A 16,926-nucleotide genomic window follows, 5' to 3' on the forward strand; every position below is an offset into this window, starting at 1 on the left:
TCAAAACATTAGAGCTAACATAAGGATGGACCTGATTGCTGTGATTCATCAGTTGTTCCAGTCATTCTGCACATTTGTGTAATTAAGGACCCATGTGGTCACAGAGTACCTTTAATGTATTATTCATGGCCTTCCATTGTACTGTAATGCACAGCTAAATTTGAGTTACTACAGACTTAGTCTCCTGAGCTACAAATGCCCCAGCTTTTGCAATTTAAGATGGGACCAATCCCAACTGCTGTGATGCAGAGGTGGCACAATAAACACATGCACAGTTCTCAGCTGCATCCATTGACTGTGCAAACCCACCTTCACGGATGGTTTCAGTAAATGTGCCAGCCTGGGAGCTGCAGCAGGTAAGAAGCCAGCACATAGTCATCTCTGCTACTGTAGGAACTATGGAAAGTCTCACCTGGACAGGACAGAGAACTGGTGATCAGAATAGTTTGTCATAGCTACTAGAACTTAGTACTGAAATGTTAAAGATGTCCTCTTGCACTTCAGTTGGTCCATATTCCATGTGGATGTCATGGGGCTGCTTTCTCACCCAGGATATTGGAGAGTGTAATCCTCACTTTTACCTTGTCAGTTTGAGTAACAATTTGGGATTTTATTTTTTTTAAAGTTATTATAAAAGCTACCCTGCCAGTTTCATGTAGATTTTTATTCTAATTCCTACATTTTTGCATCTCAGCTCTCCATATGTGAAAACTCAAACAACTAGTCAAGATATCCTTCTCTCATATTTTTGGATTATAAATAGGGAAACATTCAGAAGCATTAATATGAAATATCTAACAGCATGCTGTCAATACACTTTGAATAATGTATGCCAAATGTTATGTGTAGATTTTTGTTCAAAACTAAGAAGTGGCTAGGTTATTGTTTAGGTTTCAGCCTTAGTGTTTGGACTTCTGCTGTCCTTGGAAGGGTCTGTGAAAAGTTACCGAGAAAAACAAGTCTTTTGTTAATGGATTGAACTCACTGTCCAGGATGTGAAACTCCACTGAAAAATATTTAGGACTTACTAAACCAGCAGTAATTTTCTGCCAGTTTTAGTCTCCATGTCCAGATTCAGTGAGCTTCAGCTCATGATGTTGACTTAAGAGACTTCAGTGAATTCCCTTCGCTTTCCAGAGTGCATTCTATTTACAAGCCTTAGTCTGTCATGTTTACCTTTGGAACCAGTTTAATTATATGTTTCATATTGCCTACCATGAAAGGGATTTTCAGTGCTTAGCTAATAGAGTTTTATGAATGCTGAAGGCATAGTAAAGTCTCTTAGGTGTCAAGACTACAGTAACAGATTAAAACAGTGTCATGATCAAATCCCCAGAAAATATGGACTATAATACAGTGCTTCATATCTGTGAACTCTTCTCCCAGATGAACTAATTTTAACACAATATGAACGATCAAAAATAAGTGACTTTACTTCTACAGAGAGAGCACAGGGTACAAATAGACCTATGGCAGTGGTCAAGCTTTCAAGAGCTTCTCCTCTCCTCATTTATGGCACAATGTTACTCATCTCTAAAGTAGCTAGATGTTTTTCCAAAATATCAGAACTTTTTTTTTTTTAAAAAAAAATCCTTATACCTCCTTATCTGCAATTTGGTTTTGATTTTTTATGCTTTTTTTTTCCCTAAACCTTTTCCCAGACTGTCAAATGGGACTCTGATTTTTTTTTATATCTGCTTTTCTCGCTGTTCACATGCATATCTAGTACCTTCCTCCCACTGGCTACGTTTCTGGTCAGAAGAACAGAGAGCCAGTTTTATGTCAGTTTTACTGGGGCTACAGTTCCAAAAGCAAGTGCTATTGACCGCAGAGTGAAACAACTCAACAAGTACTCCACATTGGACTGGCTCCTAACAGCCCTTCCACAAGCCAAAGATTGCCTCAGCACACTGCAGGGTCCAAAGACAAGGCTGCTGGCTCTGTTCCACCTGGAGCTGCTGAGCCAGCTAGGAGAGAGGACTTTCCAGGTGCTTCGAGGTGTTGATGAAGTGTAAGAGGTGGGCTGTGGGGCAGGATTTTGTCCAAATGACCATTGAGCATACACATAGTTAGGGGATAGGAAAGAGTTCTTCTTCTACAAGCATTTTTGAACTTTTGCCTTGGTACAATCCTGGCCATCAACATAACCTGAACACTCACAGTCCTGTTTTCCCATACTTCTTTTACTTGATCTAGTTGTCCCTTTCTGCATAGTGCCATTGTCAGAAACCATTAGCTGCAAAGCCATTATATCAAAACCTCACCAGTCATTGCTTTATGAAGTCTATCCAGTTCTTAAATCTTAATTGAGGAATAAATCACTGCATGGTTCTCCTTGTAAAGTACACCCAGTGATGGGGAAGAAAATGTGACAAGTTTTCAACTTTTCTCTCAGGTATTTTACTAAGAGAATGTAAAAGGAGTAATAAAGCATGGGAGGCATGAAATAGCTTGAAACTAATGAGAAGTGCTGGGTTATGATTCACCTCTGCTGCAACATTAGAAACTGAGCAAAATTCAGAACTTGTATCATTGTCTGCATGTAAAGGCCAACTGTCAGATAAAGACTTTTTATCTTCAAATTTCCTGTACATGAATAAGTAATAGTATTAGAAGCTGGTAACAAATTGTTTCCCCAAAACATTAATTAAGTATTGGTAAAATGTGAAATAGATTTAGATGTCTCCAACAAGGAGGGGTGCCATGCTCGACCTTGTGCTCACCAACAGGGAGGGACTGGTGGGGGATGTGAAACTGAAGGACAGCCTTGGCTGCAGCAACCACGACACGGTGGACTTCAAGATCCACGGGGCAGCGAGGAAACTACACAGCAAGCTCTCAGCCCTAGACTTCAGGAGGGCGGACTTCGGCCTCTTCAGGGACCTGATGGGCAAAGTGCCATGGGAGGTGGCCCTGGAGGGAAGAGGGGCCCAGGAAAGTCGGTCCACATTCAAGGAGCACCTCCTCCAAGCTCAGCAGAGGTGCATCCTGATGAAGAACAAGTCGGGCAAAAAGGTCAGGAGGCCTGCATGGATAAGCAAGGAGCTCCTGGACCAACTGAAAGTGAAGAGGAAAGCCTACAGAGGGTGGAAGTGGAGACAGGTAGCGTGGGAGGACTAAAAAGAGGCTGTGCGAGTGGCCAGGGATCAGGTGAGGAAGGCTAAAGCCCTGATGGAATTGAATCTGGCCAGGGATATAAAAAGCAACAAGAAAAGCTTCAATAGGTATGTAGTGGACAAAAGAAAGTCCAAGGAGAATGTAGGCCCCCTCCGGAAGGAAACCAGTGTCCTGGTTAACGGGGACATCGAGAAGGCTGAGGTACTCAATGACTTTTTTTGCCTCAGTCTTCACCGATAAGGGCTCTTGTCTCACCACCCAAGCTGTGGAAGGCACAAGCAGGGACTATGAGGATGAAGAACCGCCCACTGTACTTGAAGAGCAGGTTCGGGAACATCTGAGGAATTTGAAGGTGCACAAGTCCATGGGACCTGATGAGATCCATCCACGAGTCCTAAGGGAACCGGCGGATGAAGTTGCCAAGCCACTGGCCATTATATTTGAGAAATCGTGGCAGTCTGGTGAGGTCCCCAATGACTGGAAGAGAGGGAACATAACCCCCATTTTTAAAAAGGGGAACAAGGAGGACCCGGGCAACTACAGGCCGGTCAGCCTCACCTCTGTGCCTGGCAAGGTCATGGAGCAGATTCTCCTGGAAACCATGCTAAGGCACATGGAGAGCAAGGAGGTGGTTGCTGACAGCCAACATGGCTTCACCAAGGGCAGATCGTGCCTGACCAATTTGGTGGTCTTCTATGATGGGGTCACAGCATCGGTGGACAAGGGACGAGCAACGGCTATCATCTACCTGGACTTGTGCAAAGCTTTTGACACTGTCCCGCATGACATCCTTCTCTCTAAACTAGAGAGACATGGGTTTGATGGATGGACCACTCGGTGGATAAGGAGTTGGCTGGATGGCCAAACTCAGAGAGTAGTGGTCAACAGCTCAGTGTCCAAGTGAAGACCGGTCACGAGTGGCATCCCTCAGGGGTCCGTGTTTGGCCCAGCCCTGTTCAACATCTTTGTCGGCGACATGGACAGTGGGATAGAGTGCACCCTCAGCAAGTTCGCCGATGACACTAAGCTGTACGGTGCCGTCGACACACTGGAAGGGAGGGATGCCATCCAGAGGGACCTTGACAGGCTGGAGAGGTGGACCCGTGCCAACCTCATGAAGTTCAACCAGGCCAAGTGCAAGGTCCTGCACCTGGGTCATGGCAATCCCAGGCACAAATACAGGCTGGGCGGAGAATGGATTGAGAGCAGCCCTGAGGAGAAGGACTTGGAGGTGCTAGTGGACAAGAAGCTCAACATGAGCCGGCAATGTGCTCTTGCAGCCCAGAAGGCCAACCACATTCTGGGCTGCATCAAGAGGAATGTGGCCAGCAGGTCGAGGGAGGTGATTCTGCCCCTCTACTCTGCCCTGGTGAGACCCCACCTGGAGTACTGCGTCCAGTTCTGGAGTCCCCAACACAAGAAAGACATGGACCAGTTGGAAAGGGTCCAGAGGAGGGCCACAAAGATGATCAGAGGGCTGGAGCACCTCTCCTATGAGGACAGGCTGAGAGAGTTGGGGCTGTTCAGCCTGGAGAAGAGGAGGCTCCGGGGAGACCTGATAGTGGTCTTCCAGTACCTCAAGGGGGCCTACAAGAAAGATGGGGAGAGGCTGTTCGGTAGGGCCTGTTGCAATAGGACAAGGAGTAATGGTTTTAAAATAGCGGGGGGTAGATTTAGATTGGAAATTAGGAAAAAAAATTTTACGATGCGAGTTATAGAACACTGGAACAGGTTGCCCAGAAAGGTGGTGGAAGCCCCATCCCTGGAAACGTTCAAGGCCAGGCTGGATGAGGCTCTGAGCAACCTGATCTAGTTGGGGATGTCCCTGCTCCTTGCAGGGGGGTTGGACTAGATGACCTTTGAAGGTCCCTTCCAACCCTAACCATTCTATGATTCTATGGTTTATCAACTTCAATTTGATTTCACAAGTTAGATGAGGCTTTACTTTCTCAGAAATCTCAAAATGATGAATGACAGATAAAGAAGTGAGCAGACTGTGCCATCCCAGATAACCTATCATCTGTAACTGTGATCCCAGAAAAAAATAGTTTAAAAAGGCAGCATACCTGAGAAAAGAAAAAGCAGTGTCTTTTTCTTGACAGCTAGAATCTGTAAGATTCCTCTCCGTAAAGATTCCTTTAAGTGCATACAGTATGCAGACAACTCTGAAGCATTTTGCACCAAGGTAATGCAACTTGGTTCTGAAATTGGTTCATAAATTACTATATTTTAAATAATTTAAAAGGAAAATTCTACTGCAAAGAAAGATGATTTATTTTAATGAGCTTGGACATTTTTTTAGTAATCGTATTATACACCAGACAAATGGTATTACTGACATAAGCTGTCACTGAAAAGTATTTATTGTGCCATTACATTGACATAATCTTAGCCTAGCCTTGCTATAATGGCACCTTCGTGAAAGATAAAGAAGAGAAATGTCAGGACAATGTGTAACTATATCATTAAAGAATCGCACTCCCACATACTTCAGTTTACCTTATTTTTTTCTTTTTCTTCAGGTTGTGACCTCATCCCAGTCCAGTACCTCAGATGGGGTGATCCTGAACCAATTGCAGCAGTTGTTTTTGCATGTCTGGGTCTGCTGGCCACCTTGTTTGTTACAGCTATATTCATAATGTACCGTGATACTCCAGTGGTCAAATCATCCAGCCGAGAACTTTGCTACATCATTCTAGCCGGCATCTGCTTGGGTTACTTGTGCACCTTCTGTCTCATTGCAAAACCTCAACAGATTTACTGTTATCTTCAACGAATTGGCATCGGCCTCTCCCCAGCTATGAGTTATTCTGCTCTAGTAACTAAAACCAACCGCATTGCAAGAATCCTGGCTGGCAGCAAGAAGAAAATTTGTACAAAGAAACCTAGGTTCATGAGTGCCTGCGCCCAACTGGTTATTGCATTTATCTTGATATGTATACAATTAGGCATAATTGTTGCCCTCTTTATAATGGAGCCACCAGATATAATGCATGATTACCCAAGCATCCGAGAGGTCTACCTGATTTGTAACACCACCAACTTGGGTGTTGTAACTCCCCTTGGATATAATGGATTATTAATTTTGAGTTGCACCTTTTACGCATTTAAGACAAGAAATGTCCCAGCTAATTTCAATGAAGCGAAGTATATTGCCTTTACAATGTATACCACCTGCATCATTTGGCTGGCTTTTGTGCCAATATATTTTGGAAGCAACTACAAGATAATCACCATGTGTTTCTCAGTGAGTCTGAGTGCCACAGTGGCCCTTGGCTGTATGTTTGTGCCCAAGGTCTATATCATCCTTGCTAAGCCTGAAAGGAACGTACGCAGCGCATTCACCACATCAACTGTGGTCCGCATGCACGTAGGGGATGGAAAGTCATCTTCAGCTGCAAGCCGCTCAAGCAGCCTAGTGAACCTGTGGAAAAGAAGGGGATCGTCTGGTGAAACCCTTAGGTAAAGTTTGCTAATGTGGGAGTGTGGGGAAGCAGTTATGATCTTCTGGGAGTAACTAATAGTGGAAGGACAGAGGGAAATCTATTAATTCCCTTTGGCTCTGCACTGGGAGACGAGTAAGTCCTCTCTCCCACATTTGTAACAGTTTTGAGTTTGATTTGGTTAAAAATCTGTGCAAAAACAGGAGACAGAACAATAGGCAAACAATTACAAGGGTGGAAGTACTGGCTTTGTCAACTATACACTTAATGTAGGGAGAGGAACAAGATCTTACGAGAAAAAAAGCAACAGAACAAGAAATATAACTGATTGGCTTGTCCCTAATGTACCCATTTACAATCTCTTTTCCTTGAATGAATTGCATAGTGTCTGTATTTTGCCTCTAGTCACAGCAGTAAGACAACAGGGTTGCTGCTAGTGCTACATAACCAAGGCAGAGTCATAATCAGAAGTGGTATCATGAGCAGCCACTCTCAGGCATCTGAGGATTTGTTTCATATGGCTCCTCTGTTATACTTTTCTCTCCTATTCCCTTGATTTTCCTTTCTTGCATTATCTCTTCCTGCCTTCTTTCTCTTTGTCTTCACCTATCTTCTCTTCTTTACCTTTCTTGATATCTTTTTCTGTATCAAACTAACTTCATCAAATTCAGATGCTCACAGGTCTCGGTCTTGCTACCCTTCCTACACTGAACAGATACTCCCTTGTGAGATATTTCTTTGTTTCTTCCCAAGGAATTATTTGAATTCAGTGATAATGAAGACAACTTGTATGTTCAGTGTATAAAAGTTACAGTAAGTGAACAATGAAGAGGAAGAAGAGCTCTGGAGAACAATTGCTGTCTTGCTTCATAGACAGAGTGTGTAGAAGTACACCTGTCCCAATGGTTCATTTTCATCTTTTGATCCCTTTCACTTTTGATATGGGTGTTATGGGGATGATTTGGGTTATTTAATTGCTGGCATAAACAAATAATTTCTGCCTACATGAAAATGCAGAGAAACAATTTTGTCGTTCCTCAGCTTGGATGTGACAAGTAGCTAGATTTTGCTCCTTACTGAAAGACATGTGGATTTTAGGACTGATAATATGAATATTGACAGACCTGCCATTGTGCACAACTGGAGTTGTCATGGAACACGAGCAATTTGTACTTCCATTTTTCTGTGAACCACAATTTACACTCAAGGGAAGATTTTATTAGTAATACTTGAAGGACAGATTATGCCAAAGTGATTATTTGTTTCTGTCAGATTATTACTAATGCTTCTCTTTCAGTGACTTTGAATTGGTACAGAAATGGCCAGTCTGTTACAAGATATTTTATACCTACAATCTGTTAATAATGACATCTTCCAGTTCATTTCCAGGTGCACAGTAGGATAGTATTTTAAAATTATAAATCCTTCATCAGCTTAACTGATGGTTGCCTGATGTCCTTTTCTACAACCCCTGTCTGTATGCCCGAATGACCTGAGATGTTCGGATTAGGAGCCCTATAAAAACTTCTGAGCCAGCTAAAAGACATGTTCTTCATAATATATTCTCAATAGGAGGGCATTTTTCCTCTTTGAGGTCATTATTATTTTCCCTTGCTCTTGCTGCAGAGCTCATTTGCCATCTCACAACTTTTTTACTGAACAAGATGAAGTTAGAGATGGGAAGATCTTGGACTTGGGAAGGATTTGTTAGTCATCTGTTAAGGCTCAGTTTTGAAAGATATTGCTCTAAAATATTTTTTTTTGTTGTTCTGAAAATTAAGGACTGTGCCCTGCTATTAAATATCCTAAAAGAGAAAGTGTATTTTCTTCTTTTTGAGGACTCTGTTTCCACTTCTTTATATCCCTCAATGTGTAGATAACACCTGCAGGAGAAAGTTATTAGCAGAACATAACAGATCATCATGGACAGTGACTTCTTTTTCAATGGCACTATCTTGGAAATGTCTTCAATCCTGAAGAGCATTGAGAGTCCCTGATATGTGCATGTAGGTATGAAAAAGGCAGTACAAAGCTGATATATTGACACATTCGCCTAGATACAAAGAACTACAGCATTTCATTTGGAACATGGAGAAAAACTTTTATGTCATCAGTAGTGTTCATCAATGCTTAAAACTGCAACAGACACTCCTGAATGTGTGTGTCTGCATCCTCAGCTGGTTAAACTGTGATGGCACCAGTGACTTTAGCAGTGTGCAGTCACTGTGTGCCTGAAGGATTTGGGAATCCAAGAGCAAAGTGATTCCATCGATGATGGGAAATTGTCTCTAATCAATGCCTATTTGGTTGCATAAAAGAAAACAAAACAGAGTCCTGAAATTTGTGAGTAAATTTAAAATGCTGCTGAGGACTTCACCTACATCTGATATCATCTCCATAAAGAACAGAAAACCACTTTCAGCTTCAATTCTGCTCACTGTAGAGCATGAGCAAACAGAGTCCAACCATTTTACTTAATATTCAAATATTTCTTAAAAAAAAATCTTGTTACACAAATTAAAATGTTTCAAGGTCTTATTCATTACAATGCTCAAAAGCTTGTTTGGATAGTTATTCAAGTAAACACTGAAGTACTCAGCATCAAAGGAAATATGCAATACAGCTACGTGGCATTACTTAAATAGCTCAGAGGGGTTTTATTTAAAAGAGAATGAATCACTTGAATTTTAAAGAAACATGCTATTTAAGTCACTAGTGCATAGAGGGGCCCCTATCATTAGCATTTTGCTTCCTGACACTAATTTATAGCACAGTGTACTATTGCATCAAATCATTGTCAAACAGATAATGCCAATGCTCTATTTGGAGCTTTCACATTAGCTGCAAAATGACAGATAACAAGACTGCTTTTGCCTAAATAAAGCAGTGCATCTGTTAGACTTCTAAATGGCTTTTTGCATGGGGTGTTCTTCAATTAAGAAAACTCAGGCAAGCTGTGGCTATGTGTTGGAATGAGCCTTCCCGTACTGAAATATGTAGAGGAAGAGAGTGAAACTATTCATTACCTAGTGAAATGAAAATCATTTCATGATGATTCAGCAATACTCACCAAAATCTGTTCTACCCTCATTTAAAAGTAAGGCTACCAAACCAAACGTTATCAGAAGTGACTCCACAAACAATGCTGAACACCACATAGCTGGAGTCAAAGCCACAAAACCTGTGTAGAGAGGCACCTGGACCTTCTACTTCCAGTTATCTTACCAGGTAATTTCACAGGGACTAGGAAGGCCATAAATAAATTAATCAAGTCTTACCTTAACATCCCAGGAACTATCGTCACATATGCTACACAGCCCTCTTGCAAGAGTCTAAAATACAGGGCTAATGTAATGTATCCTCTCCTCATTCTCACATAACTCTGTATCCCAGGTAAGAGAAGGATTGTATATTCCTGCTACAAGAACTGCTACTATGATATTTCTAGGCAGGACTGCACACCAAAACGTCTCAGTATGCTACCTTGGCCTGGGAGATAGAGCAGAATCTCCACAGTTTATTTTACATTTCTAATATCTTAGCCCTGGAATTCACACAGTAATTTAACCACTTTGGGTGTTTAGATCTTCTGGAAAATGTCTTTAAATGGCCCAAATAATGCATACTCTTTTTTCCAAGCTTAGATATACCGACCCTTTAAGCACACTCATCTCTCTCCACCTACCTGTAAAAAGTAAGTTAGCTTTCCTTTAAGGTAGGTAATTAACTGTTCTGAGCAACCAGCAAAGTGTGAAAAACACCCCTAAACACTGTGTCTTTCACACGTATGTACTAAGCAGTCTTAAAAATCCTACCGATATTTTTCTTTCTGCCCTTTGAATTGCTCCCAAGTCTTCACAGTGCAGCTGACACTGCTCCTCTCCAATTCTCCCCACTGTTGGCTGTGGAAGTCACAATGGTTTCTGCCCTTAGCTACTTCTTTTTGAGGTCCCCATCCCACCTTCAGGGTTGCTCAGTTACTTCAGCAGAAAATTCTGCACCATTCCAGCCTGTAATATGGTGTGGGAAAACTAAAAGGAACCCGGCATCCTTCTATAGATAAGGCTGTGAGGTGGACACAAACAGCAGAGCTGTTGAGGCAGTGAGGTGGGAACCTCTGAAAGAAGAGTGGGGCCAGAAAACACCACTGTAAACCCCAGGTAAGGCTCTCTGCTTGGACATTAGATACATAATTCATATGCTTCCCCATTTATTTGTATCTGCAGTGACAGTGAAAGGCAGAGGAAAGGAACTAGGCAGCTGTAGGTTTTTTTGACTGTCAGTTGTCCATTCTCCTTGTGATGAAGTAGGAGTCATTCAAGTTTCTTCTACGATATTCTCAAAAGACAGAAGCTGGCAGGTGCCCAGTATAAGCCAAATGTACTCTCCTGAAACAATACAAGACAGATTATAATCTTCTGAATGTGTTAGGATTGCTGAAAGTAATTATTTATTTCAGCAAAAAGACTGAGCAGTACTTTCAATCGGTTACCCAGGCAGGTAGATGTGAACACTCAACAGGAAAGAATCATCACCAGGAAAGTCAGATAATGGTAGATAATTCCTCCTTACAGATGTGAACAGCACAATACTAGACAACAGGAAAAAGACGCACATTGATTTCTTCACCTTATCACAGATACTCATCCACAGCAACTAACAGATCTCATTGATATTAAGGCTTAATAGCCTGGTGTGGCAGCAATGCTTTGTTCCACCAGGATTTATTAGATGATGCAGTATTTCCAAAATAATTAAACATAAACTGTGGCTGTCAAAGCAAATTAACTACTCATTTGGGTTTTAGTGTATTACCTTGTCCTCTTTAAAAGTTTCTCTACCACAATGTGATTCCAGAATGGGCCATTGCTCTGTAGACATCTGCAGAAGTGACTGATGGCTTTCATTCAGGAGTGGGGATCCCTTGCTCTAGTGAGCCAACACTCACCCTCAGGCGAGCCACATAATTTTTACTGTATAAATTACTATGAATTTTGGTTTTCCTTACTCAACTTAGACAAAGATGCTCACACATCCATCTAAAATCAGGTGCCATTTGGGAGAATTTTTTCTCCCTCTCAAGCACTACACTGGTATCATTATAACAGCTGGAGGGACCAAGCACCTGCCTTGCAGAGTTGTCAGAGAAAGCATTCAGATGTCCAGGCTCACATGCTGTGAAACACCACTCCTTGTCTCCTATGAGAAAAACATGATAAGCAAGGTAGATTTTTCCACTGGACTGGATTCAGCCCTGGACCACCAACGGCTATAATTAGTGTTTACATCAGACAGTCCCAAACTGTGCCATAATCAAATATTTTGGAAACAGGTGTCTACCATCACACTGTGTGCTCTGTTTTCTGCAAGGAACAGCTGGTTTTCCCCCTTACCTCTTCTCTCTCTTTTTCCCTTCTTGTGACTGACTGTATCTGTTTTGTTACAATTCAAACAGGAGCTATTTTGATTCACGAATAAGAAAAATATGCTTGGATCAGCCTAGAAGTTGCCATTCAAGGTTTAAAAATATTGCAGTCTAAATATTATGTAATGTATCAGCATGTCATATCTCAGCATCAAAATCTTGAAATGAGTTTTTTCAGAAGCCTGAATTTAAATTCCTCCAAAAATCCACTCTTTTTTTTTTTCTCAGAAAATTTTTCAAGCATTCCTTCTAATTCTGAACCTGACTAAAATCTATTTAAAGTGAACTGAACACTTCAGGATTGAACTAACTTGAGCAACCTTAACTGTTCCAACAACTTCTTCAAGGTCTGACTGCTGCTGTGTTGCATTATTAGGAAAGCCCTGGGAAGACACGGAGTTTCCAAGACAAATAAGAATCTCCATCAGAATAAACCTCTGACCCTGTTACACACACCCTGCCAAGAGGCTCGAGGATGCAGTCCATGCAACTCCCATTGCCCAGATATCAAATTTTGCCCAGTTGAAAGCCACATTCTTGAATAAGTGGATAGATTTGAAGCCACAGCCATCAAGCTGTGATCAAATATTTTTAGAATATGTGTGTGAATTATCAGCATGAGGATTTCAGATGTAAATGAGAGAGATTCAAATTCCCTATGCCTCAGGAAGATAAGCTGCCCAAGAGACAAAACAGGGCTGTTATTCAACATGGAGCCTTCAATCCTGTAAAGAAAATGGAGTACCAGAAAAACTGGGGGAGTTCTGTGGAAAGCTGAAGCTGGTTCGCATTCCTCACGTGTACGCCCGTTGAGAAAGATACTGATCATGAGCTTCTGCCACAGCATATTCTATTGGGACACATTTCTTACAGTACAAGTGTCAATTTTGTCTTCATTTATATGCAGCTTGAACAATTTCTCTGACACATTTGAATGATGATAAAGGAACACTACACTTCTCTTACAAACTAGTTTGTAAAAACTTATTACTTACTGGACTTTTTCAGGGCATGGGTTATAGGTTCATATCCACAATTTTCACAACCAAAGGGCTGAGATACTTTTGGTGATCTGCCTGGTCAGAGGGTACACTAAGACTAACACTCCATCAGGTCCATTGCCTGGCAAAATAAGGGAAAACATAACTTTCCTAATCCATAGAACAACAGTTACAGAGTTAATAAAAATCATGAGTGCTGCAGTTTCTGCGGGTCACTGCACTGGTTCACTCATAGAAACATGAAACTGAATATAGAAGAGGTTGTAATCTCACAATACTGAGCTCAAGACTGTTTATGTCCTCTCGTACGGAGCTGTATCAGCAGCCTGTCAGTTATGCCAGCATGGATTGCTTTCCTACTGGAGCCCAGTGGAGCCATTCCATCTTGTATAAAATAAACACTGATTTAAAAAGGCAGAGAGTTATTTTCTAACCTGGCGAAGAGAAAAATTGTTTTTAATGACAGACAATGGCAGAGGAGAGATTCCAGCCTGCACCTCTTGTACCCCACAAGTACTTAACCTATCAGGCTTTTATTATTAGCTTTACACTAAAAGACCTTTACAATTCTGGTTTTATGTAGCTGTGCAAAAAAAAAAAAAAAAAAAAAAAAAGTAAAAAAGGGACTTTATTTGAAATCCTGAAGTTTTATAGAACAGACAAATAATTTATTGGTGACTTTTACTAATTAAAATCAACTTCTGTGTGTATGGAGAACTAACCAGGAGATTATTGAAGAATGTGAATCAGAAGAATTAATGCCTAAGAAGGTACATTATAGAAATGACTTGCACCATCCTTGAACTGCAGCAGTGAATAGCTTTTAGCCATTGCTCGTCTCAGTGCAGGAAAACCCAGTGGAAGCTGATAAATGATAGTGCTGCACAAAGCAGGACTAGAGATTACTGTAAGGCAAAATATATCACTGAGAAATCATCATCTACCCCCCAAAAGAAGTTAATTTCTACAGATGCTATTTAAGGGGACTATCAAATACGAACTGCATGAAAGTGCTTAGATGGCTTTGCACTACGAAACAATAGCAAAATGTGAGGGGTAAGCTTCTTACATGACATAATGTCATTAGAGCAGGTAACAATTTACATGAGGTGAAGGTTTGGTTCAAAGGGTATTGCTCTTATTTTGAAAACGAAACCTAGCCATGATGATACAACAGCATATTATTTGTTTGCTTCATAGCCTTGCTAAAAGATAATTTCATGCATGCAGGAAAAAAAAAATTTGACTCTTCAAAGGAAGTAATTATCTTTTTGACTGGTTAGTCTTCATTTATTAATGAAACGGTTCCCAAATTGATCATTCAGAGCTATTTTAATCTAATATGCTATAAAAAATTAGTTTGCAAGATTACTGGATGGTTTGAGTTCTTAATTTTTCCCTAAATAAATTAGTCCCAGTGTCTTTTTGGACAAGTTTGATACTATGATTAATTAAATTTCAAATATTGTGAAATAATTGAAGAAAAATTTATAAAACTCAGTGAAAGGTATTAGATCTGAAAGATTTTGATGAATTGCTGCTAAAACATTCCATCTGCATAATGAATTTATATTATTGAATGCCCTGATTACAATGATTTTTAATTTGTGTGCAGTGCTAGTGTTGTTTTGAATTTTCCCCTCAACTTAAATTTAATTAAAATACTGATTGATTGACAGAATTTTTTTGGCTGCATTAACTGAGCACATGTATTAGAGTTTAATTTTTTTAATTATTTATATTATTAAGATAGTGTCCCCATCATTTTGAACCAAATATCATAGACGAACTATGCAAATGAAATGATGTAGTAAACAGTTCCCTGCCTACTCTTACATAAATATGCTCTAGATTGCAAAATGCAGTCTTGCTAGTGTACTAAAAAAAAAAAAAAATAAAAGGAAGGAACAGTGAAGATGGGAGCCAGCAGCTTGATATTACTTTAGAGAAAGAAAGAGCTGAGAATGAGTTTTCTGGTTTTTAATAGCAGTGTCTAGCCCTTTTACCCTTTTTTTTTTTATCTTCAAACCTGTCTCCCAAAATTCTGGTGACAAATAAATGTCACTATATACTATATCACTATTGTCTTTATCAGTCATGCTGACGAGCAACCAGACAATCCATGCAACAGATCTTATGTCCATTAGGATGTAGATCCTGTTGCAAACTACCATCTGACTTGAGCACAGGTTTTTCTACCAAAGGAACCTGTGGTTCTTTCCAAAGGAAACTTTGACATGAACTGATATTGTAATTAATTTGATAAGCAGAAGACTAGAACATCCACCCTCCTTCCAAGGTCAAAACAAGAGATGATCCAGTCTGCCACTATGGAAATACCTGCATGAACTATTAAAAAAAAAAGGTATTTGCACATGAACACGGAAAGTTGGTGTGGACTGGTAGAAGAGCTGGAATTTCAGCTGACTTAGAACTGCTTCTGGTTAAAGATTTATTTTTTTTTTAATAACTGTGTCTGAAATGAAAGCCAAGTGCCTGTTTAAAAATATATAAACACAAAGTTGTCTTAGTTTGCTGTAGTTTTGATTATAGTATTACATGTTGCAGTGATTATCTCGTTTGCTGCCAGTTGATGACTTATAACACAATTATACGTTGTCCAAAAAAACTTAAGTCATTTTACAGTACGCTATCCAATAATGAGGTTACATAAAATGAAAGGTTAAAAATCTAATAAACAAGCACTGAAGATGTAAAACATTAGAAAACCAAATAGAGTTAATATATTAAATATACAGGATAGCATAACAGATCCAAGTAATAAAAAGCATTGGAAAAGAGAAACCTCTTATAAGTCAGCAAAACTGAAAAAAGCCATGTTAAAACCAAGTTAAGGCATTGCATCCATCTGTTTCACAAACCTAGAAAAGTTTCTAACATTTAAAATGCTTCAGAGCAAATGAGGTGTAGCTTCCACTTTCAACATAATGAAGGAAATAATGGATAAAATAATGAGAGCTTCCTATGGCATCTGTAGTTATTTACACACGAAGAAGAGAGGACAGAAATTCAGCATAGTGAACAGAATGGGTAGAACAAGAAGTCTTGAGTAAATCAGACCCTACTATATCAAAATCCAGCACTACTGTTTGTCCAACATTTCAGAAATACGTTTTCTGGAAGAAGGTAAACAAACACATCGGAAACATTTTGCTATCAATCTAATCTTCCCTTGAGCCAGTATAATGCTTTTTATATCATCCCATCAAAACTGTCATTTTAATTCACCAGCTGCAGTTACATATGATTGCTTAATTAGAATAAGCTCTAAAAAAAAAGGAAAAGATTACGCTGCACTTGAAAAAAAAATAAATTGTGAGTTTGACTTTAAAGTAATTTTGCTTGCTGAAATTGTGCTATTAAGCAAACAATGTTTATAAGATGATTTTTTTTTTAAAGGAACAAAAAGTGCCAGGCTTAGTAATATGTAATTTATTTTAGCCATTATATAAATAGGAAAAGGTCACACTATAAGGTGAAACCCCTTTGAAAGTATTCAGTGCAACGTGATGCAACATCAAGATAGTACGACCAACCTTGCCAAACAGATTTTAGAGAACATAATGTTTGTAGCTCAAAGTAGCCCCTACATTAACAACACTAATTATTCTTCAGAGTAAATTCTTTACCGTTTATGCAGAAATCTTCATACACATATTGTCTAATCTAGTCTAAAGGTCAGCTCTAACTCTGCTGCTATGAAATACAGGTTCTTCATAATTTCTTAACATCAAGACCAAGTAATATTGCAGGTGAAAAATACTACTTGTTCTTAAGATCTGACAATTAAAATCTAGAGCGAGGACTCAAAAAGTCGATGGGTTTGTAACATCAGTAACTTGTTCAAGTCCCAGGCATAAGCACATTGAAAAGGCTCTGTAAAAGTAGTGGAAAGTAAAAAGACAAGATTTCATCACCA

General features: G+C 39.9%; 1 protein-coding gene across 3 annotated transcripts in view; it reads left to right on the forward strand.

Moving 5' to 3' along the window:
- Window positions 1-16,926, forward strand: part of GRM5 (glutamate metabotropic receptor 5) — a 282,987-nt gene that overhangs the window by 251,134 nt on the left and 14,927 nt on the right. For all 3 annotated transcript variants that reach the window (XM_086742894.1, XM_086742905.1, XM_086742916.1), the window contains exon 7: window positions 5,640-6,579. In XM_086742894.1, the coding sequence (XP_086599020.1) occupies window positions 5,640-6,579 (940 nt within the window). The remainder of the gene's footprint in view (window positions 1-5,639; window positions 6,580-16,926) is intronic.

Source organism: Chlamydotis macqueenii, chromosome 1, assembly GCF_036417535.1.
Source record: "Chlamydotis macqueenii isolate bChlMac1 chromosome 1, bChlMac1.mat, whole genome shotgun sequence".
In the NCBI taxonomy this organism is placed as follows: domain Eukaryota; kingdom Metazoa; phylum Chordata; class Aves; order Otidiformes; family Otididae; genus Chlamydotis; species Chlamydotis macqueenii.